This window comes from Ochotona princeps, chromosome 10 (genome assembly GCF_030435755.1).
Source record: "Ochotona princeps isolate mOchPri1 chromosome 10, mOchPri1.hap1, whole genome shotgun sequence".
NCBI lineage: Eukaryota > Metazoa > Chordata > Mammalia > Lagomorpha > Ochotonidae > Ochotona > Ochotona princeps.
Window position 1 is genome coordinate 22,067,099 of NC_080841.1, and position 15,947 is coordinate 22,083,045.

General features: G+C 40.4%; 1 protein-coding gene across 8 annotated transcripts in view; it reads left to right on the plus strand.

The window, feature by feature from the left end:
- The window catches only part of RPS6KC1 (ribosomal protein S6 kinase C1), a 159,764-nt gene that overhangs the window by 50,420 nt on the left and 93,397 nt on the right, over positions 1 to 15,947 (plus strand). For all 8 annotated transcript variants that reach the window (XM_058669177.1, XM_058669174.1, XM_058669173.1 and 5 more), the window contains exon 6: positions 12,177 to 12,539. In XM_058669177.1, the coding sequence (XP_058525160.1) occupies positions 12,248 to 12,539 (292 nt within the window). In that variant the 5' untranslated portion in view covers positions 12,177 to 12,247. The remainder of the gene's footprint in view (positions 1 to 12,176; positions 12,540 to 15,947) is intronic.

Here is a 15,947-nt window from a genome sequence, read left to right on the forward strand (position 1 = left end):
AGCCAGGAACTTCTTCCAGGTCTTTATGCCAGGCTAGTCAACCCTGCTGCAGGACACCTAGTTGACAGAGTAAGAAGGTGTCAGATGGTTTCCCAAATTCATTGTTGTTTGAGAGAGAGAGAGAGAAAAAGAGAGAGAGAGAATGGCTCTTAAATATCCTAAGGATTATCGTGGCAATGTGAAAAATTCCCTTCATCCCAAAAGATCTGCAAACCGCAAACACCCGAAATGTGAGGGCATCCAGTAGCAGAAGAGCAGGAGGGCCTGCAACCGGCCTTGCCCCACAGGGAGCCGTGGGATGGATGGAGACTGGGAGAAGGGATTGGCGTGGTGACGTTTGTGGTTTGGACTTAGAGCCAGAATGTGAGGTGGTCCACTCCATAACAGCTGCTCCGAGAGTGATACTTCAGGTGGTGATCTGAAGGTGAGTTACTGTATTTCCTGCTTGTAATTTGGTTTGCTGGCACACTGAACCAGAGGGTCAAATTCTAATATATTGTCTGCTCTTTGAAGGTCCTTCAGTTATAGTGAGAATGACATGATGTCTGTTTTCTGATGCAATAATAAAAATACCTGAGGGTGGGTACTTTTATGGAAAAAAGAGAAAGGGCTTTGTTTAGCCATTGTTTTGGAGGCATTGAAAACCCTAGAAGGACCAACTAAGAGTTCCATCTGTTCGGCCTCTATTACAAGCCCCTCTGGCTACCTCCCACCATGACTAGCCAGCAGACAGTGAACAGGTCCATGCAGTGTGTGTGTGTGTGTGATCACATGTGGCAGTGAGCAGGTCCATGCAGTATATGTGTGTGGGTGGGTGATCACATGTGACAGTGAGAAGGTCCATGTGTGTGTGTGATCACATGTGACAGTGAACAGGTCTGTGTGTGTGTGTGTGTGTGAGTGTGTGTGTGATCACATGTGACAGTGAACAGGTCTGTGTGTGTGTGTGTGTGTGTGATCACATGTGACAGTGAACAGGTCTGTGTGTGTGTGTGTGTGTGTGTGTGTGTGTGATCACATGTGACAGTGGGTAGGCCCGTGTGTGTGTGTGTGTGTGTGTGTGTGTAATCGCATGTGAGGAACCAACCAGCATCCCTGAAGAAGCACATTAATTTCTTCTGAGGCTGATGCCCCCAGAGACCTAACTGCTTTCCACCAGACTCTTCTTGAAGGTTTTACCTTCACTGAGGAACAAACTTCCTGCACAGGAGCCCTGGGGAGATGCCCCATACCCAGACCACAGCAAGTCTGTCACTTCTCAGGGGACAACAGATGATCAGTAGTTTTGCTAATAATTAAAAATACAATTAATTTTTTTAGAATGAAAATTTCCTGAGGAAAATACAAAGATCTGAATTTCTGTTTTTCTTTTAAAGTGCAGTTATTTTATTTTAAACGGATAGAAAAATCCTTTAAGGTTTCATGAAATCAATATTTTTGTGATGAATTGGTAAATGTATTTCATTTAATATAAAATGGAAAATTATGAAATTATTTGATTTGTTAAAAAAGATTTATTCATTTGTTTGAAAGACCCAGAGAAAGTGTGAGACAGAGAGGAATCTTTTGTCTGCTGATTTTACTCCCTAAGTGGCTGCAATGGCCAGGGCTAAGCCAGGCTGACTCCAGGAGCCAGGAGCTTCTTCTGGGTCTCCCACATGGGCCCAAAGGGACCAAGCCCTTGGACCATCTTCGTGTTTTTCCCCATCCGTAGGAAGGGAACTGGATTGGAAACGAAGCAGTTGGAACACAGGCTCATGTCCATGGGGGATACTGACATCCCGTTAACCAGCTGTACCACAACACTGGCTTCTGTTTTACTTTTTTTGTGTGTATGATAACTAAAATGCTGCTTTTAAGATTTAACATCAAGGGAATTAAACCATGTTTTCTCAAAACATTAAAGACCTAATTGTTAACAATTTATTTCCATTCTGAGCTTCTGTTTTTTTGTGGAATTAAACATGTTATGAAGTTACAATAACATTAGTGGCTTGGTACTCGGGATCGGGCTTCTGGGCATGCTTCTCTTTATCTTTGGCCCCCAGGACGGATGCAGCTTGCCTGGTTGCCTCACTGGCCGTGGCTGCCACGTGCTTTGATGTTGGCACAGTGTCGTCTGGTAACATGCTGTTTCCGCTTCCTGAGACGTTACTGGACTTCGTTTGTAGTTTCGGTAGGGCTGTTTTCCAGGTTCATTCAGCAGCTAAAAGATATTTAGGGGATTATAACTACAAATACAAACTGAAGGATGAGCTGCTTCTCATGTAGAGTAGAGCCTAAAAATGAATATTCTTAGATGTTTCCTGGAATAGCAACAGCTACTTTTTGGATTCTAAGTTGTGAAGTAAGAACTCCCCAGAAAGTTATTGCAACATCTGTAGAAACAAGAAAAGGGTGTTTACCAAACTGGATTATGTTGGACCTTGTAGGGTAAATGAACATTTATTTTATGGTCAACATGTTTTTCTGGAATTTGTGAGATTTCTTAAAAATGACATGTGTGTGTTTATTTTTGTACAGAGACAGTAATTCTTTCTTGTCATTAAAGAATTGCGTAGTATTAGTTACATTTAAAATGATGAGCAAGCTAAATTAGGCAGCTATATAGTTTCTTATGTTTGAAACAAGTCTTATGTATAAAAATATTATCTCTGTTATTTGTCTTGCTTTCATTTAGCAGATTTGAAGTCAATATTTTTGAGGCAGGGTTATTTTAAACAGGAATATTCTTCAACTTGTGGCTACTTAATAACCACGTCTGTTTTTCAGATGAACTTTGCAATGCTGGTGTTGTGTAACCTGACAAAATACAGCAATTTAAAACTTAAAACAATTTAGTGCAAATGCCCACTAGGTGGCACCATGGTAACTGTCAATCTTGTTGCTGGGCTTATTCTAGGCCCTTCCGTGTTAGTGTTATTCTGTTGCTTACTAAGCTTTACGAATTTCTTTTTTTCTTAAGTGCTTATTTACTCCACATTATTTTATTTACGTCTGCTTATCAGTTCCTTTTACTGTGCCGGGAGGCACTTTAAATAGAAAAATAACAAATCGTTTTTCTTAAATACAAATGAGAATTTCTCTGCATATGAAAACATATACACATGTCAGACCAATGATGTAAATGATCAGTGTGGATTTCTCAAAACCCTAGAGCTACTGAAAATAGTAGATTTTAAGAGTTTAAGAGTTGGGTAGGACAAATAAAAACGTTCATGACATCATGAAATCATGCTTTTCGAGTGAGGGAACAGTGGAAGTGATATATATATATATATATATATATGTATATCCCATATCTTATGAGGAAAAATGGCGCATTTCATGGAGGTGAAATCATGTACCTCCGGGTTTTGGTTGCTGTAGGCATTTCACAGTGCTCACAGACTAGCTTGGAATCAATGTGATGAGAGGCTGGAGAATGCGTATCTGATACAGAGATTGAGCATAGGGCTGCATGGTGGCTGACAGGCTAATTCTCTGCCTGCAGTGGTGGCATCCCACGTGGGATGTGCTCCACTTCTGATCCAGCTCGCTGCTTTTGGCCTGGGAAGGCAGTGGAGGATGGCCCATGAGAGATCTGAAAGAAGCTCCCTGCTGGTTTTGGATCAGCCCAACTCTGACTGTGGTCATTTGGGGGTGAACCAGCAGATGGAAGACCTCTTTCTGTGTCATCTTCTCTGTGTAAAATCTGTCTTTCACAAAAAAATAAATATTAAAAAAATTGAGCATGGGCTTCTCCACATGCTGTCCTGGAACTCAGGGAAGGTTATGGACAGTAGCAGGAAAAAGGGAAAGCACAGAGAGGTCTTCCCTGCTCTTGATAAACAGTGTTAGGGCAGTCAGTGGGATCACGTGTTCCCCGAGTCTACTTTGCTTTTCACCAGATGAATGATGGATTATTCTGGTGTTCCTTTCCAGCAATTTCCAGAGTAAAGTGTAGACAAGTCCCAAAGGTGCGGGCATGTCTCTTGGATGTTATAAATGTGTGAAACCTCCAAGAAATGGTTCCTTGTAGTAACAAGCACTGTTAATAAACGGTAGAAAGTCAAGTTCAGGCCTCCTCTCTGACATTGTGCTTTAGATTTAGGTATTCACTTCACATCCCATGTCCGAGGGCTTGGGCCTTAGTGGAGACTGACAAGGGCGTCTTCCACCTAAGGTAACCTTTGTTCGGCTGGCCACCTGTATTGCTTTGTGTATGAAGCCTGACTCATGGCTACTAGCAAAAGTAGAAATTCCCTTTTGTTGACTGTGGTAATATTTGAACCTGCACATGCAGTGAAAGCCACCAGCTAATAATAATGAGGCCACATATTTTATATATAGTCACCCTGGAGAGACCACCTGTTGATCTAAAGGAGCCCGATCTCTTTTTACGGATGGTGTTCAAATACTGGTTTCTGATAGCATATAGTATAAAGATTTATTCTATGGCAACTCAGCCTCTTCCCCCGGGGCTCGTCTTTCAGAGATGGTGTCCGAGGCAGATTTCAGTGTACTGCCCTACTCGGAACGCTTCAAAGCCCAGAGGTGAGGGTAGGTAGGTGAACTGGGATGCTGACTAAATCCCCCACGTCTGTAGCTGCTTTTTAACAAGTCACCTGGGGCCCTCTAATAGCCCTGAGACTTGAATCTCTGTGATATGAACCTGGAGGCAGAACGCTTTGATAGAACCTTTGACTCTCGCCCGTTGTATCACTTCCAAAAAAGGCTTTGGGTTTTGACTGGATGGTGCTGGAGAAGGATACACCTTTTACTCTCCTCGTGGCCTAGAGAGCCCCTTTAAGTATGGATTGACTTCAGGCTGGCTCCACTTTTCACCAACAGTCTCTAGACTGTATTAGATGTCAGTGGTGACCCTGCCTTAACCACAGAGCTCTTCCTACCCGGCCACAGTGAGGCTCTGCCCCCTTGCTTGTTGCTCCCACAGTCTCGCTGGTTGACATTCTTCCTGGGGTTCAGGGAGCTCTACTTCCTGTGACATGGACACATAGTTTTGTGTCAAGCTAGACTCTTACCTCTAAGTGAGGTTCATTGCCATGGTGATAAAGGACATTTTGAAGCATTAGCTTTTTTTTTTTTTCTTGAGCAGATTGGAGAAACAGATTGAGAAGAAGTGAATGCAGTAAGTATTCAAATTTAGAAAAAAAACACATCAGCATGTGTTGGAAGATGATTAGTCGCAGTGTGTGGCTGATGGGGGTTGGACAGGGTTAGGCTTTGCAGGCCTACCTTTAAGGGAGTTAGAGGAGCAAAGGCAGGCAGGGAGGAGCTGAGGCTGCTTTGCGCCTACCTGTCTTTATAATCATCTCAAACTTCTCAGGCTGAGGAATGACTGCCGTCTGATCCACATGGATTCATACTTTTTAAGTGATGTCTGCATGACTTTTTTTATTCTCAAATTCTTAATTTTATCCCCTGTAGCATCTTTTTGATACTTCTCAGATACCAAGCTTAAGGGTTCACCGCTTATGAGAGTATTATTCAAATCTATCTTACAGAACTACATATAACCTCATCAGGAATAAGGGAGAGTATTTATTCCCTGTATTCTTCTTGTTAATAGTGTATCCTTCTAGTTTTTTCTCCAGTGTATCTGTGTTATAGCATATAGACTTTTCATATTTTGTTTTTGCATATTATGGCATACATGCTTTAGAAGCAAACAGTATCCTGTGAATGCTTTACTGTGGGAAGTCATACAGTCTTCTGTTCATGAGAATTTATGTCACTTTCATACTTTCTCGGTGGGTGTTCTTGTTCGTAGATCTTTTTTTTTAAATAAATCTTTATTTATTTGAAAAGATTTATTTACTTTTATCAGAAAGTCAGATTTACAGAGAAGAGAGAGAGGAAGATTTCCATTTGCTGGTTCACTCCATAAGTGGCCGCAATGGCTGGAGCTGAGCTGACCCGAAGCCAGGAGCCTCTCCCAGGTCTCCCATCTGGGCACAGGGTCCCAAGGCTTTGGGCTGTCCTCTACTGCACACACACTCCCCACCTCCTTCAGACCACAGTCAGGGAGCTGGAAGGAATGTGGGACAGTCAGCATATGAACCAGTGCCCATGGATCCTGGCATGTGCGAAGTGAGGACTTTAGCCACTAGGCTACTCTACTAGGCCCAGTAGATGTTTTTGTATGTGTGATAGTTTTTGGTAGAAATTAGTGAATTTCTGAGTTCAAGATGTGGGGTTTTTGTGTTTTTGATGCAATATCAGACTGACTTCCAAAAAGATTTAACCAGAAATCTTTTTGTTTCCCTTTAGTTCTTCTGGTTTGGCTGAAAAAAATTCCACTTTCTAACCTGCTTGGGTTTTTTAAAAGGAATTTTTGTTGTTGTTACTATTTGCTTGTTTTTAAAGACTGTTCCTTTGGAAATTAGATAGGAGTTGAAAACATTTTGTGAGGAATATGTGCTTATTTACTTGCTATCATTTTACTATATAATTTTCTTGCTTTTCTAATATTTTATTTCATCATAGTTTTCTTTGCTAATAAAATGAGCTTGGAAGCATAAAAGGAAGTATGACTATGTTGCTCTGTTTTTGTATTTGAAAGCCAAGAAACTGAATACACATCAGGTTAACCTCTTGCCCTTCGGTATTGTTCTTGCTAGAAAGGAAAATCAGGTGAAGCATGAAGCAGAGCAGTATGACAGATGATGTGAAGGTCACAGTGACAAGACACTGGGTGACAGACACAGGTTCTGCAGCGTTTCCTTTCCTTTGGGATTAATTGTATAAACCAGAAGTGTTTTTCTGAACAACTATTTGTCCGTCAGTTTCAATGGACTAGACCGTACTAGCAGAATAGCACCATTTAAGGCAATAAGTGTGTATAGAAGTGTATGGGATATTTTAAAGTATTTTAAAAAATCTCATTCAGAGTTATCTGTTTCTCAGAATAGTGGATGAATAACTTCAAAGAGTGCTGTGAAAGAGTCAGTATGTCTGAAAGCTCCAAGAACTCAAAAGATTTCCAGTAGGTCCAATTCATCTCATTTGAGATTGTGGATTTCATGAAATCTGTCACGTTTTGGGAGTAGAATCAGTCCTTTATGGTTATTCTAAGAATCTGAAAAAGCAAAAACAAAAAAAGAGAGAGAGAGATGAAAGCAGGGATATATTGACAGAGTGCCGAAGTAGTGTCAAAAGCTGCTGTGAAAGTTGAGCTTGGCTGCCAGTAATATGTTTTTACCTTAACTTACTTTATTTGATATGAAGTAAGCAATTTGAATCCGTAATAGTGGTTGGCAAACTATGGCCCATGGGTCATATCTGGCATGTGAGCTGTTTTGGAATGGCCAGTAAGCAAAGAATAATTTTTGTGTTTTCAAATGGTTGATCAAAAATTAAAAGAATATTATTTCATCACATGAAAATTATATGGAACTCAAATTTCAGTGTCTATAAATAAAGTTTTATTGGAACATAGCCATGGTTATTCATTTATATGTTGTCTGTGGCTGCTTTTTGTGTTATAGCACCAAAATTGAGTGGCTATGACAGGGACCATATGGCTTGCAAAACCAAGAATGTTTACTGTGGCCTATTGGAAAAAAGCCTGCTGATGACCGTTCTAGAATTGTACAGTTTAATCCACCTTCAATTTTGATTTAATGTGTAATCTCAAGGAAACCACTTTCTCTTTAATATTGCCCTCCAACTCCTGGAAAATGGCCATTCCTATTCAGTGGGGAATGAAGATGCCCAACTATAGCTCCCCTGAGCCTGTTGTCAACCTGTTGAACATGCTTAGAGATCAGTGTCTCTCAAAATGTGGTCTTCAGAGTGGGGCGTGTTCCTGAGATCTTTGCAGGGACCTGGCAGGCAAGGACTGTTTTCAAGGTAGCGCTTGGACACTCTGCTTTTCCACCTTATTGACATTTGCACTGAAGATATAGGAAGTGGTGGTGCCCTGCCTGGGCCTGAATGCAGACGGTGGCAGCACACTAACTCACTACACATACTTGTAGGAAACCACTGCTGATTCCTCCCAGGAATGTCATCCAAAAAGCAGTAGTAGTTCTTAATTTTGTTATATTTCAAACTTTGGCATACATATTGAAATTCTGCATAATAGTATGGGAATATATGTAACGTACTATGCACACTGAATTACCTTGGTTTTCTTTAGGACAAACGTGTGCAGTTGTCTGGGTCACTAGCTGAATTAGCTACTTTTTTTTTTTCCCTGGGAGACTGTTTTTCTTAAAATAATAATTTTCTTGAAATAATTATTAAAAATTATTGTTTTTCAGGCTTAGATATTTGGTAGATTTTGTTGTTGATCTATACGATTTTTGTTTTCTTGACAAAAAAGTGAGCTGGCACTACAAGGAAAACAGCTGGTAGTATTTGTTGCCAGATTGGGCATTTTTATCTTATTTTTTCAAATACTTTTCATTTCAACAGTGACACATTGGTCATTCAGTAGCATATTATTTAACTTCATGGCACTGTAAATTTCTGTTTTTCTTACTGTTGATTCTGTTTTGTGGCTTTTATTTAAGGGGATATATAGTAACTGTGCAATTGAGACCATCATATTCAGATGTGAAGATATAGTGCAGTGTGCATCTCTACTTCCAAATAAAAAATGGACTCCTAATAAAACTGTTAAATATATCTTGACAATAGGATGCTGGACTCTCTGCACTGTCCATACCTACAGTGTCAGTTTACACTTAAACTGCAGAATGATGTACTTAGGACTGTTTATAAAGGACTATACTATCATAATGGTATAGGGGAAATCATTGGGAGGGTAGGGATTTGGGGAGGGGGTAAGGGAAATCCCAGAGCCTATGGAATGATATCATAAAATAATGAAATAGATACATTTAATAAATAATAAATAAAATAATTTTTTATTTACTTGAAAGGCACAGAGAGGTTGAGAGACAGAGAGGAGAGAATCTTTCATCCACTGGTTTGCTCCTCACATGGCTACAATGGCCATTGTTGGGCCATGCTGAAACTAGGAGCCTGGGCCTTCTTCTGGGTCTCTCACATGGATACAAAGGCTCAAGAACTTGGCTGTCTTCTGTGACTTTTCCAGGCGCTTTAACAGGGAAATGGATCAGAAGCAGAGCAACTGTGATTCGAATTAGCACCCATAAAAAATACTGCCATTGCAGATTGAAGTTTAATGTGCTGTGCCATAATGCTAACTCCTAGACTGAATTTTTTTAAGATAACTTCTATTTGACACCTGAGTACTGTTCTGATAAAATTGTTGGTGATATTAATAAGCATGATTTTTGGGAGATATCGTAGTAACCAATTGTGTGAATATTAGGAAGAACTGTGTAACCAGTATTTTCTTTTTCTTTTTTTTTAAGATTTATTTTATTTTTATCACAAAGTCAGATATACTGAGAGGAGGAGAGATAGAGAGGAAGTGGAGCTGCCGGGATTAGAACCAGCAGCCATATGGGATCCCGGCACATTCAAGGCGAGGTCCCCAGCCAGTAGGCCACGCCGCCAGCCCTATAACCAGTATTTTCAAAATGGCCAATGTGTGATTTTACAAACTCATGCTTGGATCAGAGAGCCCTGCAGGAACTAGCATGATGGCTCAACTGCCTAATCTTCTATCTCCAATCACTGGGAACCTATATGGGGCACTGGGTCATGTCCTGGCTGCTCTACTTCCAATCAAGTTTCATGCTTATGGCCTGGGTAGACAGCAGAGAATAGTACAAAGACTTGGGACCCTGCACTCACATGGGAGATCTGGAAGAAGCTTTTGGCTCCTGGCTTTAGATGGCCTCAGTTCTGTCCATTGCAGCCATCTGGGAAGTGAACCAGCAGGTGGAAGATTTTTGTCTCTGTCTCTGCTTTTCTCTGTAAATCTGACTTTCCAATAAAAATAGATTTTTTAAACATCCCTTCCATGTGCAAACAGAATGATAGATTTGAATGTAGCAGAAATAGACTGACTTTGATAGGATTTTTCATTCCATTTAATAGCTAAACTTAACGAAACCACTTTTTAGAAGATTTTGATGTAGTATCAAAGAACAGTGTCCACAGTCATCTGAAAACGCTACTATAAAACTTCTTTTTCCAGTTACGTGTCTATATGATATGTTCTTCATGTTTTTCAAACAATGCAGTGCCAACAGATTGTGTGCAGAATGTAAGAGTGTAGACATCTTCTGTTAAGCCATGTATGAACAGGATTTGTAAAAATGTGAAGCAATGTCACTTTGTCACCAAATCTTTTCTTTTCCCCTAAGATTTATTTGAAGGGTAGAATTACACAGGGAGAAGGAAAGGCAGAGACAGAGACAAAGAAGGATCTTCCATCTGTTGGTCCACTCCCCGAATGGCCACAGTGGCTGGAGCTGAGTCCATTGAAACCAGCCTGGAGCTTCTTCCTGGTCTCCCACATGGGTACAGTGTCCCGAGGAGTTGAGCTAGCCTCTACTGCTTGTCAAGAGCATCAGCTAGATTAGAAATAGAGCAGCCAGGACACTAACCAGTGTCCATGTTGGATGTTAGCACCACAGGTGGAAAGTTCATGTGTTTCACCACTGTGCTGTTCACCAAATCTTTTTGTGCTGTGGGAATTATTTACACACACACACGAAAACTATGTCATCATTGCTTTAATGCTTTACTCTAAAAATATTCTGAGTTTTGTTTTCTAAATATCAAAGTAGTATTGGCAAATAGTTGCAGATGCAGTCTACATGAAGAAAAGCTTTTTAGAGTTTTAAATCATGTTAGAGTTTGCAGGGGAGATCCCGAGACAGGCAAATCTTCTGTCTGTCGTCGTGGGTCATGCTCTTGTACAGTGGGATCTGCTGAATGAAGAGAGAAGTCACGTTTCCTGCTCCCATAGTTGAGTAGCACCTATTCCTAGTTTGTTTTTCTACTTGAAAATTAAGATGAAAACATAGACTAAAGTTTTCTCTGAAAGCTAGTGGAAGAGTCTGAAACAAAAATTTCTTAGAAGTTAAAAAAAGAGTTCAAATACGCTTTCCAGATATCAATACCTAGGCACACCTTTGAGAATGTGTTGTTTAATCACTGTAGAGTTATATAATTTTTAAAAAAGATTTATTTATTTTTATTGGAAAGACACATTTAGTGACAGAGAGATAGAGAGAAAGGTGTTCACAAGTGGCTGCAATGGCCAGAGCTGAGCTGATCCGAAGTCAGGAGCTAGGGGCTTCCTCTGGGTCTTCCATGTGGGTGCAGGGTCTCAAGGCTTTGGGTCATCCTTTACTGCTTTCCCAGGCTACAAGCAGGGAGCTGGATGCGTAGTGGAACAGCCAGGACATGATCTGGTTCCCATATGGGATCCCAGCACGTACAAGGCAAGGATTTAACCACTCAGCCACCATAGCGAGTGCGAGTTATATAATTGTTATTATACCTGTAGTGTAATGATAATGTTTTATAGTTTGTGTTAACTCTGTGTCTTATTTAAAGCCATACATGATGACAAAGGTATTTGACCTAACCTTTAGACATCTTTGTTACTGAGTACCTAGGTTTGATATCAGTTTCAGCTTTGAATTCTAACTTCCCTCCATTGTAAATTCTGGAAGGCAGTTTTACTGGCTCTGCCCAGTCCTGACTGTTAGGACAAGTAATTGGGAGCTGTCTGTTTCACTGTTTCTCCATCTCTGTGCACCTCTTGAACAAAATCAAAATACTTTTGAAAGCTTTACACATCAAGTAGTATTACTAAATGCTTTGCTGTTCGTCACACAGTAGATTTTAAGGTCTGAGATTCATGCTCTTTATGATCTTCAACCAGTTTACTCTTTTCCCTTTATCACAATGCTGTTTTCTTTTCTTTAGTTTCTCTCATTTTGCCTAACAGTTGTGTGTACGCACAAACCATTTTCTGCAAACTGTTTAGAAGATCTGATGGTGGTCAAAGCTTTTTTGGCAGCAAGGCGAGAGAAAGACTTGCCTTCAATTTTAGTTAGATGAGCAAGGCAAGGAGATTGTCTTTCCAAGGCGATGAAGAGATGGTGCAGAAGTGAGTGAACTAAACTGGAACAAATTGCTAGACACTGACTCCCATTAGTAAATTACTGCCTTCCTAATTAACTTCGAATGTATGAAAAAATGAGCAGTTTGCATGATTTGCATTTTTTTGGCTGTTTCTCAAATTAATATGTTGGCTGTTGTGCTCTTATTTCTAGGCTTCTCCAGCGACAGTGACCTGGTGTCTCTTACTGTTGATGTGGATTCTCTTGCTGAGTTAGATGATGGAATGGCTTCCAATCAAAATTCTCCCATTAGAACTTCTGGTCTCCATCTTCCTTCGGATTCTTCAGCACTAGGGGCTGTTGCTTCTGACAGCGAGCAGAGTAAAACTGAAGAAGAACGGGAAAGCCGTAGCCGCTTTCCTGGCAGTTTAAAACCCAGGCTTGGCAAGCGAGATTATTTGGACAAAGCAGGAGAATTAATAAAGCTAGCTTTGAAAAAAGAAGAAGAAGACGACTATGAAGCTGCTTCGGAGTTTTATAGGAAAGGAGTTGATTTACTCCTAGAAGGCGTTCAAGGTACAATCTTACCTTATTGCTTTGGTGCATCCTTATGTTGAACCCTGAGAAGAAAATGTGTACATAGATCTGTGTCCTCTAAATGATCCTGTATAGAAGTAAGACTGAAAATAGGCTACTGAAGCTTCAGTGGATACATGCATGTATACTTTAATTTCATGAGATGTTAGACGTCAGAGGTATTTAGTGTTACACTTGGATCAGTTTATCTATAAAAACAAGATTGCTTTAAAAACCAGCACATCTCCCAGGCTGTGTGTGAATAGTGTTCTCTAGTGCTTGTGTGTTGATCCCCTTTCACCCCTCCCAGGGCCATTCAGATTCTCCAGTGCATGCCTTCAACAGGCACAAGGAAATGGGCTTCCAAGCCAAAAGCCTAAAGTGCTCTTAGATTTGTCAGCTACCCTCTTGGTTAGTTGCAGTATATTCTCATCCAATTAACAGATGTGAAATGGGATACGTGGTAGCTGAATGTCTATTCATAGAACTTGGAATTTTTTTGTTTTAACGAAAGAAAGTATCAGGTTTTGTTTTAGTCCTTTGCTTTTTTCGCTTAAGAAGTGTGATGAAGGCGCAGGTGTTTGCAGGGCTATGCAGCCACATGGGATATCTGCCTCACATATTGGAGGGCTTAGGTCAGAGTTCTGGCTCCACCCTATTCCAATTTCCTGCTAATGTGTGTTGATGGGTCAGGTAGTTGGGTCTGTGCTACCCACATGGGAGATCCAGACTGAGTGTGTGGGTCCAGGCTACAGTTTGGCTCAGCCTTAGCTCTTATGCATATGTGGGGAGTGAATCAGCAGATGATAAGACTCTGTCTGCCTTTCAAATAAATAAACAAGCAGAAATTTAAATAAGATGAGGCATTCTGCTGTTGCTTCCATCAGTTTTTACAAACAGAATAGCGACATGTTACTGTGACCTTTCAGTGGTTTTCTTAAGGAAAATCATCTTTCTTAATGTTCTGTCATCTCTGACTTGTTGGTACCAGATTACTACTGCCTCCTATGTTACTGCTTTCTACAACCTACTGTGGCTTGGGTGAACTGAAAAATTAGAATAGGGTGGAAAAGTTAACGTTGAAATGTATTCATCTGCTCAAACTTGAGACTCTAAATCCAGAAACAAACAGTGGATTCCCTGAGCTAGCTGTTTATAAGCGTCAATTTCATTATATTTTGCGCTTTTCTTATGGATTGAGTACATGCACTATATCAGGTTTGAACAGTGTAAATTGTTACAAAGGATTGATTTACTTATTTGACAGGCAGAGCTTGAGAGAGAGAGAGAGAGAGAGAGAGAGAGAGAGAGAGCGCTTCCATTTTCTGGTTCATTCCCCAGATGGGTACAACAACCAGGAGCTGGGCCAGAAGCTCCATCCCTCGTGGGTGTTGAGGTCCAAGCACTCTGACTGCCCTTCAGGGCTTTCCCAGACATATTAGTAGGATTGGAAGCAGAGCAGCTGCAACTTAAGCTGGCAATTTGATGTGGGTTGCTGGTGTCACAGGCAATGGTTTAATTGTGAGTGCCACAATGCTGATCCCCTGAACAATAGAGATTTATGTGTGTTTATAAGTCACATTGAAGATTGGAATGTGCCTCACTGAAAAATCAAATAACACCTGATAATCACCGCCTCTTTCCCTGCCACTGCTTTAAGAAAAACAGAACAAAATAAAACAAAACCAAAAAACCAAAAAACAAAACCCAAAAAATTATAGCCAGCTGTATAGAAAGGAATAGGGAATTTATAAGCAACTTTGTTTCTTAACAGGAATTTTGACCAGTTTTCTTGTTTTTAGCATTCATTCCCACCTCCATAGCTACCTAAGTGCTACCAGTCCATGAATTTTGGGGAAGTTTATTGTGTTGTGTGAGTCAGACTCTGACTTGTTGGTACCAGATTCTACTGCCTCCTATGTTACTGCTTTCTACAACCTACTGTGGCTTGGGTGAACTGAAAAATTAGAATAGGGTGGAAAAGTTGATGTTGAAATGTGTTCATCTACTCAAACTTGAGACTCTAAATCTAGAAACAAACAGTGAATGCCCTGAGCTAGCTGTTTTTAAGCCTCAATTTTTTTAAGTTTCTCCAGTCAGTAACTGCTTACCCATCTACAGTCTGTCTTCTAAAAATACCAATTTTCTCAATCTCTTTGGTTAGTGGAGTTTTGCCTTAAGTAATTTATTTTTATTAGAAAGAGCTATGGAGAGAGAAGGAGAGACAGTGAGAGATCTTCCCTCTGCTGGTTCACTCCCAGAGTGGCTGCCTCAGCCAGAGCTGGACCTGTCTGAACCTGGGAGCCAGGATCTTTTTCCAGGTCTCTTATGTGAGTGTCAGGGCTCAGGACTTCGACCATCCTCTGCTGCTTTCCTAGGCCATTGACTAGGGATCTGGATTAGAAGTGGAGCTTTAGTGACTTGAACTGGCTCTCTTACAGAATGTTGGCCTCACAGGCAACTGCATAGCCTCCTATGCCATGGTGCTGGCCCCCGAGTAGATTCTTTTTGCTGCCATAGTAAGAGTGTTTCAGGAGGGATCTTAAGCAGATAGATGTGTTCTGCTATATTTAACTGGAAATTCCTATTTCAGAATTGCTACCTATTTTGGAGGGCTTGAGGATTAGCAAGCTATTAATGCTTTGAGTATAGCATTAGCAAGGCTTTGGAATTTTTATGTTTATTTTTCGGTTAGTAATTATTGTCATACTGAAGTTGCTAATATAATGCTTTAGAACCTGTTCCAATACACAGTTCCAAATACTTGATGGTCAAATTCATTTTCCATTAAAATTTGTCATACTTTCAGCTATCACTTTCAAGATTTCTAATTGACAGACTAATTTTGATGTCATTTGTTCTCATGGGTTGACTGATGGATCATTTTGATCTAATTTTGTTTTCAATGGTGCTGTATTTGGCTGGAGAATGTTGTGGTTTGAAATGTTCACTCATTTTTGTGAGTCGCCTTTGCTTGTGAGTTTAAAATGGGGGTGAGCTGCCGCAGATCTCTGGTGTTTGCCCCTTTTTCTTCCAGATAATTCTGTGCTGAGACCACACAAGTCTAATTGACATGGGTGAAAGACAGCTGTGTGACATCTTTCTCTCTTAAACTTACCTGCTTTTGATCTCGGGGCACTTCATAATGCTACCACTTGATGGCACCATAAAAATAAAAATCTTTGCTTCAAAATGAGTTATAGATGACTGTCAGCAAAAAACAAAGAATATGTATCTTTTGATCCCTTACTTTGCTGATTGTAATGGTGGATTATTCCTCCACTAGAACTCTATACTAAATTCATTAGACCCCTGTGTTAAGGAATATTGCTATGAAAACATATTTTTCCTGTTCAGTGTATGCCTGTTTTTCCGAAACCACAATGTCCCCTCCTGCTGTGCCTTGGT